The 23,048-nt window shown below is 46.8% G+C and overlaps 1 protein-coding gene across 1 annotated transcript in view; it reads right to left on the bottom strand.

Moving 5' to 3' along the window:
- Positions 1-266: 266 nt before the first annotated feature.
- The window catches only part of inpp5jb (inositol polyphosphate-5-phosphatase Jb), a 214,775-nt gene continuing 191,993 nt past the window's right edge, over positions 267-23,048 (bottom strand). Inside the window, exons 8-13 of the mRNA XM_072486193.1 lie at positions 22,411-22,520; positions 18,843-19,059; positions 16,182-16,319; positions 6,944-7,027; positions 4,743-4,847; positions 267-2,530 (exon numbers count right to left, since the gene is read on the bottom strand). Coding sequence (XP_072342294.1) covers positions 1,901-2,530; positions 4,743-4,847; positions 6,944-7,027; positions 16,182-16,319; positions 18,843-19,059; positions 22,411-22,520 — 1,284 coding nt within the window. The 3' untranslated portion in view covers positions 267-1,900. The remainder of the gene's footprint in view (positions 2,531-4,742; positions 4,848-6,943; positions 7,028-16,181; positions 16,320-18,842; positions 19,060-22,410; positions 22,521-23,048) is intronic.

Genomic DNA, 23,048 nt, shown 5'->3' with positions numbered 1-23,048 from the left:
AAATGAATAGTCTTCATCCATACTGAAGAGTCCCACCTTTACTAAAGAGTTCTCATCTACACTGAACAGTCCATGATTATACTGAAGGGGTTGCCAAATTATTTTCTGATTATAATTTTCACCAATACTGACTAACCTTACAGGTGAATCATGGCCAACAGGGCTAGGCAGTAGAAGACATTCAATGTCTCTAGAATCATGCCAAATCCGGTATATTCAGAAGAGGACTGATCCGAGTGGAGGAGGAAGCAAAATAAGTTAAAATATTTGATGAAGATGTTTATGCAGTTTATACGTACACCAGCATAATTTAGTTTTAATGCTTTTTTCCACATTGAGTGAAGCCTGATGTTCACAGTTACTGCACTCCCACATCTGTACTGGATGGATTTCTACATTTGTACTGGATGAATTGTTAACTATTAGCGGAGTTTTATACAGGAACCCCCACTGTTCCTGAGAGGGTGCGGGTCACCCAGCGGGTGAGACATCCCACCCTACACATTGGCTGCAGAAGTAACCCATCAGTGCAGGGTGGAGAGAGCAGCGAGTCCTTTGGGAATGAAGAAGAAAGCTGGACACCTGTTAATGGAGACCAGCAATCTGCTTTGCTCCAGCGTCAATGGGAAAGAAAGGCTGGGAACAGGTTGGGCAAGCAACCTTCCCCACAATTACCCGAGTGCTTGTGGGCAGCCAAGAACCAGCCAATGTTCCAGAGGCCTGCACTCCTCATGTCCTTCCTGATCAGGTAAGGAATGAACGGGTAGCATGCCCAGGAGTTAAAATACCTGGGATATTTTTTTTTGCAGCAGAGAATGATGTCTTGTCCTACATTTCCTAAATTCCTGCTGCTCACATGTATGGCAGCACAGTGGTTAGCACTGCTCCCTCACAGCGCGTGTGTGGAATTTGCACTTTCTCCCCCTGTCTGCGTGGGTTTCCTCTGGGTGCTCCCGTTTCCTCCCACAGTCCAAAGATTTTCAGGTTCGGTGGATTGGCCGTGCTAAATTGCCCCTTAGTGTCCAAGAATGTGTAGATTAGGTGAGGTTATGGGGTTAAGGGGATAGGGCGGGCGAGTGGGCCTCGGTAGGGATTCCATGATTCTATAAAATGACACTCACTGTTACAGTAAAGTTCAGGCAATAGTGAGATGGACGGTGACGATAATAGATAAACATTGAGACAGATTGGAGGCGATTTTGTAATCTCACTCCCAGTAAAAAGCCATACACGGAGTGGGTGGGGGGGAGGAGGAATGGATACAACGTTGTCTTATTGTCTTCCACCCATGCTGCTTGAGAACGTGGCTTCCCCAGGAGGGAACACAATTTCAGAATGACCCCGTTACAGAACTAAAGTGGTGCAAGGCAAATGTAGAGAGACAGACATTGAAAAGAGACAGAGATGAGGATGAATAAGGAAATACACAAACACACAGAGAGAAAAGAAAGCAGCACAAAGAGGGAATGACAGGAAGGCGACAGAAGAGAGAGAGAAAGGCCAGGAAGGCGGCGGAAGAGAGGAAGGCCAGGAGCAGATTTGTTGGCGTGAGCATGCACTGAATTCCAATCACACAATGGTGTTATTTACAGTGCAAATGAGGTAACTAATTCAATAATTACATAATGATTCCATTCACACAGCAACTCCACAGGCTGTAAAAATCATTAGGCCTTTTGGAGAAACTCATATCACATTAAAAATCAGGATAACCCTTACAGGCTGATTGTCCCATACATCTTTCCACTATCAGTAACAATTACAGTCTACAGTCTCTCTGTGCTTTGTTGACCTGACACGGCAACAATAGACCTTTGATTTCTTGTTACTTTGCCTTCTCCAGCGATCATACTCTTCACGCCATTGTTTCCCTCAGAATATACTGCACTGCCCTGGCCTCCTATTGCCATGTTGGTGGTAGTGACGCGGACACCTGAACTTGGACACTTTGACGTGACTTGCCAGTAGAGAGCTGATTTGCGACGGCTCCATGTTGAGGAGGTGATTGAAAGAGTTTTGGAGACAAATGTGGACTCTCATTTTGCTGTATGTCACGGGGTTGTACCCTGAGTTCCTGGGCCTGGCTACTAGGCCTCCCTATAGTGGCAGCTCCTGCATCAGGAATCTGATCTTTACCCCAGGTTGCTGGGTTTTTGAACGTAGACAGGGCTGAAGGTGAAAGTGTCCCTGTCAGGTTGCTTGCTGAGTTCTGGTCGTGTCCTGCAGTGGTTTTGCCTCCTGGCAGTTTGAGTTGTTTGGGGATTGACACCTGAGCTCCCCGAGGCGAGGGACTGCGACTTTTGCTTTTGTGCTTGGAGCTGACAGTGAGGTTGAGACCCTGCAGGGATCTGGTTATTGGAGCGGCCGGGCTCTTACTCCGACTTCGGCTCAGTCTCTTCTTTGTTTTGCCTGGGCTGGGGCTGCGGGATTTGGGTCGAATCAGCTTCAGGGTGCTCATCTCTTCTCCATCAGAGCTAGACTCGGAGCTGTCAGATTTGCTGGAGTCGGAACTTGTGGAGGGCAGAATTATCTGAGGGAAAAAAGAGATTTACTTTGAATTTGTCTGCATTTAATCTTTCCATGTTTGAGTAAAGCAGTGACAAACCTGGGTGTGTGTCTGACTGCCACCTCATACCAAGACAATTGGGAATGAATCATTGGGAGGGACAAAGCAGGAATGCCCAGGTGACACCATCAACTTTGTTTAATGTTCCTCGTTTAAAATACAATTTTACTCAAGAGCACATTGTGTGTGGTCAGGGTGGTCAGATTCTGACTTTGCAAAACTTCACTGTTGTTACACTTGCAAATCAAAAGGTTCTGGATTTAAATCCCACTAGTTGAGGCTGACAGTCTAGTGCAGGACTGAGGGAATGCTGCACTGTTACGGGAGACATGTCTTGACTAAAACACAAAATTGATTCGCCTGACTGCTCTCTCAGGTTACACAAAAGATCCTGTGGCGTGATTTCAAAGAACCGCAGGGGAATCCTCCCCAGTGTCCTGACCAATGTTTATTCCTCAAACAACACCTAGGAACTGATGATCTGATTGTCGTCACATTGCTGTTTGAGGGGGGCATGCTGGGTAAAGATTGGTGGCTACATTTCCTCCATTACAAAGAACAAACAAAGAACAAAGAAATGTACAGCACAGGAACAGGCCCTTCGGCCCTCCAGGCCCGTGCCGACCATGCTGCCCGACTAAACTACAATCTTCTACACTTCCTGGGTCCGTATCCCTCTATTCCCATCCTATTCATGTATTTGTCAAGATGCCCCTTAAATGTCACTATCGTCCCTGCTTCCACCACCTCCTCCGGTAGCGAGTTCCAGGCACCCACTACCCTCTGTGTAAAAAAACTTGCCTCGTACATCTACTCTAAGCCTTGCCCCTCTCACCTTAAACCTATGCCCCCTAGTAATTGACCCCTCTACCCCGGGGAAAAGCCTCTGACTATCCACTCTGTCTATGCCCCTCATAATTTTGTATACCTCTATCAGGTCTCCCCTCAACCTCCTTCGTTCCAGTGAGAACAAACCGAGTTTATTCAACCGCTCCTCATAGCTAATGCCCTCCATACCAGGCAACATTCTGGTAAATCTCTTCTGCACCCTCTCTAAAGCCTCCACATCCTTCTGGTAGTGTGGCGACCAGAATTGAACACTATACTCCAAGTGTGGCCTAACTAAGGTTCTATACAGCTGCAACATGACTTGCCAATTCTTATACTCAATGCCCCGGCCAATGAAGGCAAGCATGCCGTATGCCTTCTTGACTACCTTCTCCACCTGTGTTGCCCCTTTCAATGACCTGTGGACCTGTACTCCTAGATATCTTTGACTTTCAATACTCTTGAGGGTTCTACCATTCACTGTATATTCCCTACCTGCATTAGACCTTCCAAAATTACAACAGTGGCTTCACCTCGAAAGGGCCTCATTGTCTGGAATGCTCTTTGGGATGTCCTGAACTGGTGAAAGGCCCAATATAATTGCAAGTCTTTCTTTGTGACGTTGGGGAAAGAAAATTACTCCAGGTAATTGTTACATTCCTTCAAATGGTTGTCTTGAGAGGCAATGTTGGCCAAAATTGAAAGCTGGCCATGCAAATTCCCTTCCCCATTCTCACAAGCCCCTGTCATTCATAATGTACAGCAGTGCAGATTTGTTTTTGGGAGAGTAAGCTCTCGTCACCTCGGCCTTTTCAAAAGGGGAATGATCTTCCTGGTCTGTTCACTCAGTTACACATTAGATAGAGTTGTTCTGGGAGCCTCGGGAGTCATTGACAAGGTTTACACATCAAGACTGGCCAATTGGTTGAGGTGTCAGAAAATTCTGGCGCCCAGAGTCAGGATCTTCAGGAGAGGATGGGAGAAAATTCAATTTTGCAAAACAGCTTTCCTCATCATTAGCAGGATGTGCCCAGGTTTCTGGTGATGATTTAAGCTATTTGCCACTACAGGCACAGAAAATCAAGGAAGTCCTTGCATAACCCGAGAGCAAGTGGAATCGACAAGCACATCGCCAATTCCAGTCTCTCTAAACACAGACAAGGTTATCACCAAACTGCCCACTTAATTGCTAATAGACTGGCACTAGGCTTGGCATCTCATGGTCTACCAAACTGGGGCACTACATACATGGTGATACCCAATTGTGAAGTTCAACCTTGCAAACAAACACATGCAGCAGAGGTAGGTGGAATGCATTGAGGGCAGTTCTTGGGCTACATCTTCTGACCTGGAAGGGCTCAGTCACTCCGACAATGGTGTTGGAATTGTTGCTGTAGTAGCACAGGATGTACTCCCCAATGCCCTTGGGCACGGATTCTTCATTGAACACGACCTGCAAAGACACAGAAGAAATTCCACAACAGATAATAGGACGGAACTGTTACAGTGCAGCTTGCTTCTGGCCTCTGCTGAATTTTCTCTCCATTCTCTCTTTCCCTGAAGAAGTGGACTCTGGATGGGTGCCAGGCACCTTGCCACACCTCACCAGTCACCATTTTTATGTACCAGTCTAAGCAACGGATTAACATCAGGCTGTTCACTGAGCACTGAGGAGGGCATCACGGATTAACCTAATCCTAGCCCAACTCAATGGCCAAGTCTACAGTGGTCATTGCATAGCGTGGCTGAGTTTTCACCTCTTTTGGCAGAGGGTGGTGGGAAACTGGTGCTGCCAGGCCCTGGGTTGTCTTTAATCACTCAAGATATTTAAAGAGGGAGACGTTTCACTTTCATATAGGAACAAACTTGGGTATCCCTAACAGGTCAGTGTTTGAATGTACCATGTGGACTGGGATGGAGCAACACAGAGCAAGAGGAGAGTGAGCTAGCGGACCTCAGGGTAAGCAGAATGATACCTGGACTCCAAAGGTTAAGTTATTGAGGAGAGTTTACACACTTTAGGGCTGTAATCCCTGGATTTTAGAAAGCTACAGGTTATTTGATCAAAGTTTTCAAGATTTTAAGGGGAACATAGAGCACAGATAGAGAGAAACAATTTTTACTGGGTGGGAAGTCCTGGACTAGGCAGCATGGACTAAAATATTGAACCAGATCTTTCGGGGGTGAAATTAGAAACATTTCTGCACATTAAAGGAGGTAGAATTTGAACTCTCTTCCACAGAAGGCAATTGATGTTAGATCAATTGTTGGTTTTAAACCTGAGATTGATAAGATTAACTGAGGTTATTAAGGCATGTGGGGAAAAGGCAGGTACTTGGGGTTAGGCTGCAGATTAGCCATGACTTCATTGGAACAGACTTGAGGGAGCATAAGATAAGAAATAGGAGTCGGCCAGTTAGCCCACCGTGCCTACTCTGTCATTCAGTCAGATCACACGAATCCATTTTCCTGCCTGTTCCCATAACCCGCAAGACCCTTGTCAATCAAAAATCTGTCTAACACAGTCTTGAATATATTCAGGACCTAGCCCAAACTGCTCACTGTGGAAGAGAATCCTAAAATCTAATGTCACTCAGGAGAAATTCCTCTTCGTTTCCATCTTAAATGAGAGACCCCTCACTTCTAACCTGTGCCCCCTAATACTAGATTCCCCCATGACAGGAAACATACTCTCAACAGCTACCCGGTCAAACCCCCTCAGAATCTTAAATGTTTCATTGAGAGGGACTAAATTGTCTGATTGTGTTCATATGTTCCAACTGTTATTGTGACAATTGACACCATTGTCACTAGAGGGGGAACATCTGCCTGGATTCCTGTTCTTGACCATCAAAACTTACATCTTTGTTTGATTAAGTGGGTTGTTCACATTGATAATTGCTCTTATGCTTTTTGTAGCCATAGCTTTAATAAATGATTGAAATATTGAAATCGCTGCGACCTAGAAACTCAAGCTGGAGGCACCCAAATCAACGTTTTGGTGCCCAACAAGGTGAGGAACCTCAGGTATAGCCCACTTTAGATTCTGCACTGTTCCAAGGGCCTCATTGGAAAACAGCTACAAAACTGCAAAGTTAATGTCAGATTATTTGTGCAATGAGTTCATACCAATTTCAGTCGGATGTGATTGTCCAAACTGATTTCGGTAAGAGCCATCAGAGTGGAAGCTTGCATCTAAACACAATTTAAAACGTGGAAACAGGCCATTTATTCAAACCAGTCTTCCCAGTGTACCTTCCACGTGAGCAAACACTCTGAATTCTATATACCCACGTTGTTCCTATAATTCTCTTATCCTTAATCCAATGTAATCTTGAATGTTGACACGGTTTCTTCCTTGACCACTAATCCTTTGAAACAAATTCACATTTCGCAACTCTTCAATCACAAAGTCTCGCCTGCCAAAGCAATCTGGCTTTTGAACTGGGATTTGAACTCGTAAGACAGAAGAGATGTTTCGGTCTAACCATCCCAGGGCACAAGTTTGCTTCCAGTGTTACTGGGGAACGATTATGTGGCAGTAATTACCTGATAGCACTGCTTCATAGCATCAGCTTCATCATGCTTTGCCCAGACATATGTCACGTAATCCTTGTGATGTCTGAAGCCAACCTGCAGGCATGGATAGGAAAGAAAAGCAAAAGGGGTCTGTCAGATTTTTTTGTTTGAAGCTATTAGTCTATTTTCCCTTCAGTTGCCCTTGGCTCAATGTTTAATTTGACCCAGGGCAGGGCCTGCACTGCTGCCTCACAATTTCCTGCATGAATAGAAACTAAAATTTATGGTCATGAAATTAATTATATTCATTTTTTATGGCTTGTGTCAGAAATAACCTTGGGTTTCAAAAGAGTTGTACATTTTTTTAAACTGTCTAACTGGTAGTAAAATGGTCGCTGCTGGCAATTTATTAGAGGAAGCTACGGGGGAGTTCGGCCTGTTGGAAAACTGAAGCTGTTTCGTGTCTCTGAACGGCATCCCTACCTTCCATTCCTGTTTACACGGCAAGGGAGGAGAAGTAAAAACATTTTTCAGTGTGTCTAATGTATTTTTAATGCAGATTGCCTCCTTATTTTAATATTGAAATCCATGGCTCTGTTACCTTAGCCACACCCCAGGCAAGGTTGTGCAGGTCAGTGAGTCAGAAAGCTCATTGTAACCTTCACCAGAAGGATAACCCCATCAGATGGTGTTTATTTTCCCTCTAGCACAATAACATTTGTCCAGAACTACCTACAGAACAACTCTCTCAATGGGTATCGGTGCCATAGCAACAGAGCCATTTCCTCATGCGGAGCTCAACTACCAATGTCAGGGCATCTGTGGGAGACGTGCAAGTTAAATGTACCAACTTACACATCATCAGATTGCAGAGAAATTGGACCAATCTCTCCTCCATCCAGGATGAACTGGTCTCTAAACAAAATAACGTGGCCTGTCACAATGTGTATAAAGGGAAATATTTCGATGTATTCGCTCTCAGGATGTCATGAGTTGGAATTTATTGCCCAACCCCAGTGACTCTGAAAAAGTGGAGCTGGGCCTTATACTCAACCCCTGCACTGTTTGATACAATTGAATGGCTTGTCAGGCTTCTTCAGAGGGCACTTAAGCTTAAGCGTCAAGCACAGTGGTGTGGAACTGGAGGCACATATAGAACGGCAGGTCTCAAAATGGCATGGTTTCAGAAATTGACTGTTCCCGTGCTCGATCTACTACGCTCATGTAAGATTTTGGATTCTAGAAACATGGGGTACCCATGTTATAAAATGACAGATATGTAAAATGTCAATGATTCTTGTGTTATTCCTTGTGTCTGAATAAAGCTCGTAGTTTTACAGTTGAAGTAGATACTTTATTGTGTGAGTTTGTTCTCTCTCCAGCGCTTATACTATGTTACATCTGAGCTGCCTGTTTGTGTCCTGCTCACCAACTGACGTTCCTGTGAGGAGTTCCCCTTGACTTCCTGTTTTGTCTATTATATACATCTCTGGTGCTCCCGCTGGTGGTTACTTAGTTGTGATGTATTTATATTAACCCCTTGTGTATATACAGTGATGCATATCACTACTTCCCCCCTTTTCCTTTTTACATATTTTCTGTACGTTGTTGAAGAAAATTGTACAAAACATGTAGATAAATGATGATATTTTCAAGTTGTGATGATATTGATGATTATACAAAGCCAATTAATATTTATGAGTCCAATCTTAATTAAAAAATTTATGAGTCCAAACTTTATGAATTTATTCGGTTGAGTTTTTTTTTTCTGTTGTTGACGTGGTGATGTTGATATTGTAATTTCTTTGTGAATGTCGTCAGTGTTCTTGTCTTTAAGTAACCAACAAATCATAACAACGTGTTTGAATGGTCGAACCACTTACGTTGACTGACGTGGACTTTTTTCTGTGCTTGTGGCATCACTTTAGTGTGTCATCTGCCTTAAAAGCTGGTGTGCTTGGTTGTTCTGGAGCAAATGTGAATTTGTGAGATTCGTTGTCACACCATGGTATGTTTATACTCTTGTCATTGTTTTGGAATGTGCTGTTGCATTGTCCTTCATGTGCAGAGTTGTACCATGTTGCACAGGTTACTGTTCATTGTTGCTGTTTTTGTTGTCGTTCTTGTTGTTTTTGTTGTGCTTGTTGTTTCTGTTTTTCTTGTTTTTGTTGTGTTTGTTGTTGCTGTTGTTGTCTTTGTTATGCTTCTTGTTGTTGTTTTTGTTGTTGCTGTTGTTCTTGTTTCTGTTGTGCTTCTTGTGGTTTTTATTGTTCTTGTTGTGCTCAATGACTGTTCCGGGTGGGTAATTTGAGTCAGTGTACTTTGTGGTATCTGATGTTTCATTGAGCGTTTCTTCTTGAGGATTGTGAGAATGATCTGATGTTGCATTGATTCTGGTGACATCAGTCATTTGTGGTGGATTTTATTCCGCTTCTTTGCTTCCTTGGTGCTCCTCTTCTGGAGTCATTTCTGGTTGATCTGCTTCATCTCAGTCGTTTTGCACAGTGCTGAATTTGGGTGCATTTGAGTGCTGTAGTGAGAGTTTGGTGACTGACGAATATTAAGGGTTCATTTTTATCTAAAGTCTAGTCTTTCTTTTATTTAGTTAATTAACTTAAAAGTTGCTGTTTGGGTTTAGAAGAAGGTGAGTTTTCAATCAACTTTGAATTTGGGTGCATTTGAGTGCTATAGTGAGAGTTTGGTGACTGAGGGAGTTAGGTGAGGAGGGAGCAAGACGCTCCTTTCATTTTGTTTCCTACACATCCTCAAAGAGCGAGAAGGGAGCCAGGTGTTTACAGAGAGTGCAGCTGACTGGCAGCAGAGTCAGAGGGCGGAGTTCCAGTTGGTCCACAGGGCAGCTATATTCTGTAAGGTAAGAGGGGATGGAGGCTAGGGCAGTTGCATGCTTCTCCTGTAGGATGTGGGTGGTGAGGGATACCACTGGTGTTCCCGCTGACTACACCTGCGGGAAGTGCACCCAACTCCAGCTCCTCAGAGACCGTGTTAGTGAACTGCAGCTGGAGCTGGATGAACTTCGGATCATCCGGGAGGCAGAGGGGGTGATAGAGAGGAGTTACAGGGAGGTAACCACACCCAAGGTACAGAGCAAGAGTAGCTGGGTTACAGTCAGGGGAAAGAAAACAAACAGGCAGACAGTGCAGGGATCCCTCGTGGCCGTTCCCCTTCAAAACAAGTATACCGTTTTGGATGCTGTTGGGGGGGGGTGGCCTACCGGGGGAAGGCCTTAGCGGCCAGGTCTCTGGCACTGAGTCTGGCTCTGTGGCTCAGAAGGGAAGGGGGGAGAATAGAAAAGCAATAGTGATAGGAGACTCAATGGTTAGGGGAATGGATAATAGATTCTGTAGTCGCGAGCGAGACTCCCGGAAGGTATGTTGCCTCCCGGGTGCCAGGGCCAGGGATGTCTCAGATTGAGTCTACAGGATTCTTAAGGGGGAGGGGGAGCAACCAGAAGTCATGGTGCACATGGGCACCAACAACATAGCTAAGAAAAGGGATGAGGATCTAAAAAGTGATTTTGGGGAGTTAAGTTGGAAGCTAAAGAGCAGGACAAGCAGAGTAGTGATCTCAGGATTGCTACTGGTGCCACGAGCAAGTGAGGCAAGGAACAGAGAGCGAGTGCAGCTGAACATGTGGCTACAGGGCTGGTGCAGGTGGGAAGGCTTCAGATATGTGGATCATTGGGATATCTTCTGGGGAAGGCGGGACCTGTACATGAAGGACGGATTGCATCTAAACCGAGGGGCACCAATATCCTGGGTGGGAGGTTTGCTAGAGCTCTTCGGGAGGGTTTAAACTAGTTTGGCAGGGGGGTGGGAACCAGAGCTATGGATCAGAGGATAGGGTAGCTGTTGAACAGGCAGAAATACTATGCAGCAAGTCTGTGAGGAAGGATAGACAGTTGATAAGGCAAGGTTGCACTCAGTGGAATGGGTTAAAATGCGTCTGTTTCAATGCAAGGAGTGTCAGGCATTAAAAAAAAAAATTTAGAATAGCCAATTAATTTTTTCCAATTTAGCATGGCCAAGCCACCTAACCTGCACATCTTTGGGCTGTGGAGGCGAAACCCACGCAAACACAGGGAGAATGTGCAAACTCCACATGGTCAGTGACCCAGAGCCGGGATCGAACCTGGGACCTCAGTGCCGTGAGGCAGCAGTGCTACTCACTGCACCACCGTGCTGCCCAGGAGTGTCAGGAATGAGGGAGATGAACTTAGAGCATGGATCAGTACTTGGAACTACGGCGACATGGATTTCACAGGGGCAGGAATGGTTGTTAGATGTTCCGGGGTTTAGATGTTTTCAGAAGAATAGGGAGGGAGGTAAAAGAGGAGGGGGAGTGGCACTGTTAATTAGGGAGTGCACCACAGCTGCAGAAAAGGAGGTAGTTGAGGAGGGTTTGTCTACTGAGTCAGTATGGGTGGACACCAGAAACACAAAAGGAGCAGTCACGTTACTGGGAGTTTCCTATAGACCCCCCAATAGCAGCAGAGAGATAGAGGAACAGATTTGGCGGCAGATCTTGGAAAAGTGCAGAAGTAACAGAGTTGTTGTCATGGGTGACTTCAACTTCCCTAATATTGACTGGAACCTCCTTACTGCAAATCGTTTGGATGGAGCAGATTTTGTCGGGTGTGTAGAGGAAGGATTCCTGACTCAATATGCAGATAGGCCCACTTGGGGAGAGGCCATATTGGACTTTGTGGTCGGCAACGAACCAGGCCAGGATATCTCGGTGGGAGAGCATTTCGGTTACAGTGACCACAACTCCTTTACCTTTACGATAGTCATGGAGAGGGATAGGAACAGACAGTATGGGAAGGTATTTAATTGGGGGAGGGGAAATTATACTGCTATTAGACAAGAACTGAGCAGTATAAAGTGGGAACAATTGTTCTTGGGGAAATGCACAACAGTAATGCGGGGGTTGTTTAAGGAGTACTTGCTTCTAGTGCTGGATAGTTTTGGCCCACTGAGACAGGAAGGTGAAGGAGCCTTGCATGACAAGAGATATGGAGCTTCTAGTCAAGAGGAAGAAGGAAGCTTACGTAAGGTTGAGGAAGCAAGGGTCTGGCATGGCTCTAGAGGGTTACAAGGTAGCCAGGAAGGAACTCAAAATGGACTGAGGAGAGCTAGAAGGGGGCATGAAAAAGCCCTGGCGGGAAGGATTTGGGAAAACCCCAAGGCGTTCTACAGTTATGCGAGAAATAAGAGGATGATCAGAGTGAGAGTAGGGCCGATCAAGGATAGTGGAGGGAACGTGCCTAGAGTCTGAGGAAGGAGGGGAGGCCCTAAATGAATATTTTGCTTCAGTATTCATCAGAGAGAGACCTTGTTGCTCATGAGAACAGTGTGAACCAGGTTAATACATTTGAACAGGTTGAAGGAAGAATGTGCTGGAAATTTTGAAAAGCATCAGAATAGATAATTCCCCTGGGCCTGACGGGATATACCCAAGGTTACTACGGGAAGCGAGGGAGGAGATTGCTGCACCATTGGCTATGATCTTTGCATTCTCACTCTCCACTGGAGTAGTACCGGATGATTGGACGGAGGCGAATGTTATTCCCCTATTCAAGAAAGGGAATAGGGAATTCCCTGGGAATTACAGACCCATCAGTTTTATGTCTGTGGTGAGCAAAATAATGGAAAGGATTCTGAGAGATACGATTTATGATTAGTTAGAAAAACATAGTCTGATTAAAGATAGTCAGCATGGCTTTGTGAGGGGCAGGTCATGCCTCACAAGCCTCATTGAATTCTTTGAGGATGCGACGAGACACATTGATGAAGATCGGGCAGTGGATGTGGTGGATATGGATTTCAGTAAGATATTTGATAAGGTTCCTCATGGTAGGCTCATTCAGAAAGTTAGGGGGCATGGGAAACAGGGAAATCTGGCTGTCCGGATACAGAATTGGCTGGCCGAAAGAAGACAGCGAGTGGTAGTGGATGGAAAGTATTCCGCCTGGAGTTCGGTGACCAGTGGTGTCCCGCAAGGATCTGTTCTGGGACCTCTGCTCTTTGTGGTAATTACAAATGACTTGGATGAGGAAGTGGAAGGGTGGGTTAGTAAGTTTGCCGATGACACGAAGGTTGGGGGAGTTGTAGATAGTGTTGAGGGCTGTTGCAGGTTACAACAGGATATTGACATGATGCAGAGCTGGGCTGAGAAGTGGCAGATGGAGTTCAACCTTGATAAATGTGAAGTGATTAATTTTGGAAGGTCAAATTTGAATGCTGAATACAGGGTTAAAGGCAGGAGTCTTGGAAGTGTGGAGGAACAGGGGGATCTTGGGGTCCACGTACATAGATCCCTCAAAGTTGCCACCCAGGTTGATAGGTTTGTTAAGAAGGCGTATAGTGTGTTGGCTTTCATTAACAGGGGCTTGAGTTTAAGAGCCGCGAGGTTTTGCTGCAGCTTTATAAAACCCTAGTTAGACTTGGAATGTTGTGTCCAGTTCTGGTCGCCACATTACAGGAAGGATGTGGATGCTTTGGAGAGGGTACAGAGGAGATTTACCAGGATGCTGCCTGGAGCGGAGGGCATGTCTCATGGAGAAAGGTTGAGGGAGTTAAGGCTTTTCTCACTGGAGCGAAGAAGGCAGAGAGGTGACTTGATAGAGGTGTACAAGGTGATGAGAGGCATGGATAGAATGGATAGCCAGAGACTTTTCCCCAGGGCGGAAACGGCTGTCACAAGGGGACATCATTTTAAGGTGATTGGGGGAAGGTATAGGGGAGATGTCAGAGGTAGGTTCTTTACACAGAGAGTGGTGGGTGTGTGGAATGCACTTCCAGCAGAGGTGGTGGAGTCAGAGTCATTAGGGACAGTTAAGCGACTCTTTGACAAGCACATGGACAGCAGTAAATTGAAGGGGTGTAGGTTAGATTGATCTTAGATTAGGATAAGTGGTCAGCACAACATTGTGGGCTGAAGGGCCTTTACTGTGCTGTACTGTTCTATGTTCTATCTGTGATCTCTTGGTGCTCCTCTTCTGCAGTCATTTCTGGTTAATTTAAATCATCTTTGGTTTCTTGGTGCTCCTCTTCTGGAGTCAAAACCTTCAAGATTTCATTTACTTGTGGGTAGTTTAGAGTGGATGAGGTTTCAATTGACGTGGTCTCTGGACTCATGAGTAGCTCTACTCTGATTGTTGAGTGCTTCTGTACAGACGAGCTGAGATCTGTCAGTCTCGCTGTGATCCTGCACATCCTGTATGTCGATTGTTTTCACATTGTCACTGTTTTCACATACAGTGGGTAGACTTACATTGTCTTCTTGTTGATTATGTGAGCTGGATAGACTTTCATAGTCTGCTTCTGGTTGCTCAGATAAAGTGGATAGACCTTCATGGTCTTGATCATGAATGGCGTTCGCGATGGAGTCTTTAATTGCTTCCATTTTCGAGTCTGTCAACGAGCTCTCTGTGGAGGCTTGCGTCACTCTCTCTGTGGAGTCTTTCATCGCTCTCTGTGTGGAGTCGTGCAGTGTTCTCTCTGTGGAGTCGATCTGTGCTCGCTCAACGATGTCGGCCAGTACTCTCTGTGTGGCGTCATTTTCTTCTTGGGTATTTGACAGGTTGCTGTCATCCAATGTATCGACGATCTGCCATTGCATCATGGTATTGGATTCATCCACCACGAGTAGAGTCGTGTTGAGCTTTTCAACCGTGTCGCTGATGCTTTTATGATCATCATATCCGAATAACTCAGCCATGTCTGAGTAGTATTTTTCGCTAAACAAATCATCTTTTTTTGTTTCGGATTTGTCATTGCGCTCTTCATGTCCAATGAACAAAACATCTTCTTTGGTTTCGGATGTGTCATTGTGCTCTTCACTTTGGGTGGTGCAAACTGCTTGTTCCAGGGTGCTGCGAAAGTTATTTTCAACTCCTGGCAGAAGTTCAGGCAATGTTGTGCCTTTTGAGGTTGAATTTTTTGGTTTTGCGCCTTTAAGAGTCTTGTTTGTGATTTTCGGGCATTTCCCCTTTAAGTGGGTGTGGTCTGAGTCTTCTAATGTCATGACGCTCGTGACGTAAAGCGTAGGAATCGATTGCGCATGCGCATATCGATTTTCCTCCACCGTGCGTTTTTTCTTCAACTGCACAAGCGCGGCTTGCGCATGCGCAGATCTGTCTTCGAACGTTCAATCTTCTTCTGACTGCACATGTGCAGAACGATTTGCTTCCAACCCGGCTATTTTCAACTGCGCATGCGTGGCTGCAGTTTCCTGCGCATGCGCAGACCCAGATTTGCGTCTTTTGTTCCCCGGGCAGTTTAAAATGTGCTCAGACACCATTTTAACGTAGATTTCGGCGTTTTTTCTTGGTAAAAAGTTAATGTTATTTTTTCCTTTCGATCTGCACTTTTCAATCGCGATTTCCAGCATTGAACCTTTCTGTTCTGATAATGATTGTTTGAGTTTCGTATCACTCGTTCCCTGTGCAATTTGGTCTCCGAGCATTGAATGGCTTAAAGCAGCATTGTTACTGGTGTTACAGTGATCTTCAAATTTTTTGAGTATTACTTCTAATTTGGTGTTGTCTTCACCTTTCAAGTATTTAAAGCCGTTATAGATTTCTCTAGCTTCATGTCCTGCTGGGAGCAGTACTATTTTCATTTCTTCCAAGGCCGTTCTCAAATCATTAGCTGTGATATATATTTCGAACATTTGTTTAAACCTTTTCCATCTATGACTTAAATTACCGGTTGTGTTCAGATGCGGTGGAGTTCCAACGAGTTTCATTGAATCAGCGAAGTCACCCCACGTCGAATGTCCGGTACATGTTTTCTCGTCATTTCGATCTTTCTGTAAGCATTCTAAAGTCACCTGGTACCATGTGTTATTCCTTGTGTCTGAATAAAACTCATAGTCTTACAGTTGAAGTAGATGCTTTATTGTGTGACTCCATTCTCTCTCCAGCGCTTATACTATATTACATCTGAGCTGCCTGTCTGTGTCCTGCTCACCAGCTATGGTTCCTGTTTATTATATGCATCTCTGGTGCTCCCTCTAGTGGTTACTTAGTTGTGGTGTATTTACATTAACCCCTTGTGTACATACAGTGATGCATATCACTACAATTCTGTGTTGCTATCTTTCCTCTCATCCATGAAAATACCTTGTGGACATGATTGTCTCCGAGTTACAACATTCACACAACATTCACGCTCCGGCCATGCTCGGCCTGTTGTTGACTTTTGATTTCTAGCCATGCTGCAGAATTGGGCAGTAAAAAGCTTACCCTGTACAAACCAAGCCAATCCCACGAGCTCTTGGCGAAGGAGCTTGCTACCCTGTACCTAACCACGGCGTCTGACGGCTTGTTCCATTCATCCTCCACTTGGAGCTGAATCAAAGGATTCTGCATTTTATGGGAAAACTACAGAAACAAATTTAAAAAAAGAAAAACAGAGCCTTGAGTGAAATACAAATTTTGGTATATGCTATTAATTGATCAACTGAGTGTGCGATTGTCTGGATAGATTTCTAAGAGTGGTAGCGAGCGGAACTGTTGCGAGCTTCCTGGCCCTCGGCCCAGCAAGGCTGGGAATGCTATTCAACGTTAACTGGTCCACTTAACGAGGCCCCACAGGCTTCATGCCACAAACGAAGGCTCACCAGCCGATTCACTGGGACCGCGCTCGCCAGTCCCCCGCTAACAAGGTTGAGAAGCACTTAAACAGCACCAGCCAATACGAGGTGGCCCCCTCCCCTGACCCCCATGAGACCGCCTTGGAGGAGAGCTCCGAGGGTCACAGGCGTCACAGCTGTCATCCCCACCCTCCACCAGTGCAGAGGCACGCACCTCGGTGGGCAATGTTAGTGGACAGGTTTCTGGGGCACAATCTGGCGAGGACCACACAGTCGCTGATGTACATCAGGTGGAGTCGGGAATGCCCAGGCAAGACAGCAGTCGGTGGACCCCAGATCCCAGCTGGATTCCAGCCAGATGCAGTGCCTATGGAACATGCTATCCCTGAACTGATGGAGAATTTAGGGTGTGTCCGGGTCTTTCAGAGGGAAATGTCATTGCCAATTGGAGGAGTCCGAGGCTAGGGGCACTGGAGATGTCGTCGCCAATGCGTGGCACCAATGCCAACACTGCCAGGGAGGCAACCGCAATGGAGGACCTGGCGCATGAGGTCAGCAGCATTAGTGGAGGTGCCCAAGGCCTGGCTCAGTCGATGACGGCCATGGCTGAGGGTCTCAGCAGAATGTCCACCTCATTGAGGGACATGACCCAGTGCCAGGCTGACCTTGAGGGACCCGTCCCGGTCTCAGATGGGAATGGCCGAGGTGCTGCGGAGCTTGTCCCATACACAGGTGGGCACAGCTGAAGCAGAGCATGGCCCAATCCTTGAGGAACATCGCCGAGGGCGTTGGCACCATGGTGCAGCCAATGGGGAACCACCAGGGCTGGCAGAGCCAGGTGACACATGGGCTCCACCATCCCGAGGTGAACCTCAGGGCCCTATGGGCACCGAGCAGAAGGTGGGGCACAGGATTGCAACCCGGACCCTTCCTATGGTGTGGCGATGGTGGCCAATGCTGCCCGAGTTCCACCCCTCTGATGAGGCTGCATCTCGATCAGGGTGGCACGGCTGTGCATGCACCCTCCGGCCTCAGAGGATGCCTGCCAGGGGCAGCGAAGGCCTTGTGATGGGGTAAACAGCTGGCTGCCTCCATCTCTGATGTCCTGGGGATACAGCTAGGTAGAGCAAGGAAGGCCAAGCACCTCGAGGATCACTGAGAGGGCATGGGGGAAAGGGGGGAGAAGAGAGAAGAGAAGAGAAGATGGAGAGGGGCAGGGGGAAGGTGGGGGATACTGGGGCAGCACCCCAGTAACAGTAAACAGGTGGAGTACAGTAAAATACCCTCACCGCAACCAGTATGACCACTCTGGCACATTCAGCCGTGGACATGGCCCGGGGTTGGGGCCCATACCCAGGGTGTTCTGATGTTGGCTGTTGTGTGTGTGGTGCTGTCTCCTGCAGTGTTCAAGCACAGTGTCCATACATCAAGATGTGATTGGGATGCCAGGCAATGAGCCCCACATTCGACATGGCCCACCCACCCATGGGGATGCACTTGGGATGTGTGAAGTGCTCAGTTAACCACAAGTTCCAATTCCCTATTAACAACAACCTTTAGCCGCACAGCCAGAGGCCTCTGTGGTCAACAGGAGTTATGCATGGTCGGTGGGCAAACAGGCAGGGACAAGGGTTGCGCTCGGAATGGGAACACACTGTCCAGGGGTTGATATGAAAGACCCACGCACGGTCGCCACCCCCCCCCCCCCTCCACCCCCCCCCCCCCTCACACACAGCCCTGAGACTCTCTGCACCCCAAGGCGGCCCATCTCCAACTGGGGCTACACCCCCAGGCATGTTCCCTCCCCAGAGCACAGGGCAAGCATGCCCAGTGCCCCCGGGCCCATCGCCTGTGAGCGAAGATGGTTGCTCACCTCCTCGGCTCCCCGACAGCCCTTCCGCCAGGTTCACGTTTTTCAAAAAGAGTACTAATCAATGCCAGCGTGACCACTTGCTGGGAGGCCATTGGATGGTGGGAGCCCGTTGGATATGGGGTGGCTCCTGTTAATTGTATGGACATAGGGCCTAAGTGGTGATAATTGGTTTCTCACCACGCTATGGCAGGATCCTGATTTTGCCTATGGGTCGGTTGCACCGCAAACTGTTTGGCACCCGGCGCAGTTCTCGTTTTTGGTCTCTCTCGCTCTTCACCAGCCTCACCACGCTCTCGCTCGAGCGAAACGAGGTGAGAGAATCACACCCAGAGAGCAAAACTATTCTACATACAGTCGCTATATTGCAATCCTCTGCTCCCACACTGTGCAGAGATGGCTTTTCTTATTTTCTGCTTTTTAGGGCTGTTATTGACCCACCTTCAGGGAGAAGGTGGCTGTGACAGGTTTGTGGTCGCTGATGAGGTACTCCATGTGACTACGATAAACATGCTGGAGCACTTCAATGTGGCGGTTTTTGTTGTCCAGTGATTCGCTCCTCGCCAATAACGTGGTATTGACTGAAAGGTCATAGCAGTCGGACATTTTCACCCTCCAGAGTATCCGATCTGTCCAAGCAGGTTTGCGTTTCTTAGAACTAGGAAACATTGGATAATTGGTTCAGCGTGTACTTTCAAATAAAAAAATAACACATTAGCCAGTCTTTGCTCTGAAAATCATGATGAGGTCAGCAGCACTTGCTGTTACTTATGCCTAGATCAGATGGCAACTTCCAGCCAGCAAAGGTGCACAGTTAAACACAAAGATTAGGAATTTATTGTCCGAGATACTGAGCTCCTTCACAAGCTGCACAAAACCAACATCCTCGCCATCTGACCCCGCCTCCCCCATTCAAATATTTTGACTGTTCTGAGGTTACTATACTTACACGGTGGATAAGGGCTGAACTCACCATGAAAGGTTAGGACTCGTCCGATACAGTCTAAAGATGTTTGAAGTTGTGCGGCTTAATTACTGCCAAACTCTCTAACGCTGAAATTAAAATTTATATGTGTGGAGTCTCATTCCTTCAGCTTTTAATTATTTGTTGTGTAATGAAGGGAGTAAACCAACACATATTCAGCGCCAGGCAGCCACGACTGAACTAACTTTATTGACACCTCCCTGAAAGAGAGGGCAGCAGAGAGGGTAATACAGCAAAATGCTCAGATTTTGCAATGAACTGCAATGTTGTTGGGGATTTTATTAAAATGTTTAAATATATTTTATTTATATTGTTCTTTCTGTCTCTCATCTCTCCCTATCCAATTATCCTTTCCTTCTCTTTATTTCACTTTCTGTATGCAGATAACTTCCTGCTGTATATCACGGACCTGGGTTCTTCGGTGAGGGACATAATGAGGTTGCTAGGTAAATTTGGGGCACTTTTGGGGTATAAATTGAATTTAGGGAAGAGTGAGTGTTTTGTCGTGGCTCCTTCGGGTGGAGGGGCAGGCGTGGAGGGGTTGCCATTTAGGGTGGCAACAACTCACTTTAGGTACTTGGGGATGCAGGTAGCGCAGGGCTGGGCGTGACTCCGTAAGCTAAATTTCACGAAGGTGAAGGAGGATCTGGGAAGGTGGGATAGTCTCCCTTTGTCGCTGGCTGGCTGGGTGCAGGCAGTCAAAATGAATATTTTGCCACGGTTTTTGTTCCTGTTCCAGTGTCTGCCAGTCGTTTTGCCAAAGGCATTTCTCAAGAGGTGGATAGGCTGGTCTCATCGTTGTATGGGCAGGGAAGATGGCGAGGATAAGGAAGGCGGTGCTCCAAAGGGGTCAGCAGTCGGGGAGCTTGGCTCTTCCGAATTTGTTGCACTATTACTGGGCGGCGAATGCGGAGAAGGTAAGGGGCTGGAGGAAGGAGTCGGAAGCTTTGTAGGTGTGGATGGAGACAGGGTCCTGTCAGGGATCGGGCTGTGGGCGCTGGCAATGGCACAGCTGCCGCTAGCCCTAAGGAGGTATTCCGGGAATCCGATTGTGGTAGCCACACTGAGGATCTGGGGGCAATTTCGACAGCTCAAGACAGGGTCGTGGATGATGCCGATAAGAGGGAAACATGGGTTTGAGGCAGGGAGGATTGGTGCGAAGTTCCGGGGATGGGAGGAAAAAGGGGTGAATGAGATGAAGGATCTGTTTCTGGAGGGGAGATACACAAGTTTAGAGGAGTTGGGGGTGAAGTATGGGCTGCAGCGTGACAAAGGCTTTAGGTATATGCAGGTACGGAATTTCACAAGAAAGACTTTTCCGAGTTTCCCCGTGGTGCCGACCTCCTCGTTGCTGGAGGAGGTGCTGCCGGTGGGGGTTGTTTCAGCAATCTGGAGTAGGATTATGGGGGAGGATAAGGAGTCTACGGAAGGGATTAAAGCCAAGTGGGAGGAAGAGCTGGGGATGGGGCTGGAAGAAGGATTCTGGTGCGAAGTGCTGCGAAGGGTCAATTTCTCAACCTCATGTGCGAGGCTGGGGTTGATTCAGTTAAAATTGTATAGAGCGTCCTTAATGAAGGTGAGGATGTGCCGGCTGTTTCAGGGGCTGGATGACAATAGTGAGGGGCATGAGAGGAGCCCAGCCAATCATGTCCATATTTTCTGATCCAGCCCGAAGTTGGAGAGATGTTGGGAGTCATTTTTAGCACCGTTTCCGAGGTTCTGCTTATGAATTTGGAGCTGGGTCCTCCTGGAGGCCATATTCGGGGTGTCTGAGCTGCCGGAGTGCAGACAAAGGCCGGAGCTGATTTGCTGATCGCTTGCAGGCGGGTCCTGTTGGGGTGAAGGTCAGCTTCTCTCCCCCGCCCCCCAGTGCCTTGTTGTGGCCAGGAGTCCTGTTGGAGTTTTTGGCCTTGGTAAAGGCAAAATTTGCCCTGAGAGAGGCAGATGAGGGGTTCCACCTGAGATGGGGGTTGTCCATTTTGCCTTTTGGAGACCTGGTTATCGCCAAGAGTTTTGGGGGGGGGGGGGGGGGGTACGCGTCAGGTACTGTTTGGGTAGAAATGCAAAAATGCTGAAAATGTTGAATAGAAATATTTTTCTAAATAAAAAAGAAGAATTAACTATGCGCATAAAGAGCTTGAGAAAACACTTTCTCTGATTTATTCTTTGCATTGTGGATAGACACCCAGGCAGTGATAGTCTGAGCTTGCATCACCCTACAACAGTGCATGGACTCTCCCACACGCCACACCAAGGTGTTATTGGAGTGGTACTGAGGCGCCTTTCTGAAATCCATTCAATGCTTGGGTCCTCTCCAGGCACTAAGCTCTGTAGAGTCTGGCAGAGCCACACACGGAGGATTCCTGTCCAACATACAGTAATGCAAAGTGCAGCATGTTGGGAGGCAGGAGGTGAAAGTGGAGCAAGAAAATTACACATTTTCAGACGCCTACCTGGTCTCATCAGCCTCTACGACGGGCTACTGAACTAGACACCCTTCGTCAATGCAAAGGAAATGGGAAAACACATTAATAGCTCCCTACACTGGATCAGTTCCTAGGTGGCAGGCCTGGCTCGATGGTAAGAATGATCTGGCCTGGCCTGCCTGAAACTCGATCTTCCAGTGAAAGGAACTGTCCACAACCAAGTGTCGCTGGCATTGTCCTGGACTAAATGCAGAGGGACACACCAACTTTGGGGCAGTCCCACAAATGTTAAATGGGGAACAGCCTCAAGCCCTCATCACCTCAGTGTTTTTTTCACCACGACCTTCTGACCAACATTGAGAATGTAAAGGGAAAAATATGTTTCAAATATCGATTGTGATAATTTCCCATCAAAACGGAGGCAACAAACTGTGAATTCCTTTTGAAATGTACCAAGTAATTCAGATTAAGTTCCTTTTCCAGTGGGTGTATAAAATGTATTTGTCTATGTTTATACATAATAGTCATACAGTTTACTGAGTGTTCCCTGTTGTATACAGAGCAAGTGGAGAGATCCCAGATGCTGAAGCTGCATTACCTGGTGTCAAACGTGTTGGTGCCCACATCATACTTGTATGTTGGCCTGAAGTTGAGAGGACCTTCCTGAAATCCATTCAGTGCTGGCTCAATTGCCTTTGCAATGTTCAACTGTCATGAGAACAAACAGTTCAGAAACAGGGCACACAAATTAACTTAGCATCGACTGATAAGTGGCAGCAGTCTCACCGCGTCGCAGTCAAACGTTTATGGCTTCCAACATTTGAGCGTATAACCTAGGGTAATACTTCAAGGCAGTGGTGAGAGTGCTCCACTGCCAGCAATGCTGAACTTTCAAATGAGACATTAAACCAAGGCCCCACTCACCTCACTGCAGCCCTTTGTCAACACCTGAAAAATAACTGGGGATTCTCCCGGTGCTCTGGCCAACATTGACCCTTCAAGTGACATTATCTAAGGCAGATAATCTGATTATTGTTGTTTCTGCAATTTATAAACGAAAAGGATAAGTTGATAGTGTTAGATGAAGCAGGTGGAAGAAGGAGGGTGTTGAACAGTTATAATAATCTTAATTAGTGTCACAAGTAGGTTTACATTAACACTGCAATGAAGTTACTGTGAAAATCCCCTAGTCGCCACATTCCGGCGCCTGTTCAGGTACACCGAGGGAGAATTCAG

Source organism: Scyliorhinus torazame, chromosome 1, assembly GCF_047496885.1.
Source record: "Scyliorhinus torazame isolate Kashiwa2021f chromosome 1, sScyTor2.1, whole genome shotgun sequence".
NCBI classification, from domain to species: domain Eukaryota; kingdom Metazoa; phylum Chordata; class Chondrichthyes; order Carcharhiniformes; family Scyliorhinidae; genus Scyliorhinus; species Scyliorhinus torazame.
This window is presented reverse-complemented; position numbering and strand designations above follow the sequence as displayed.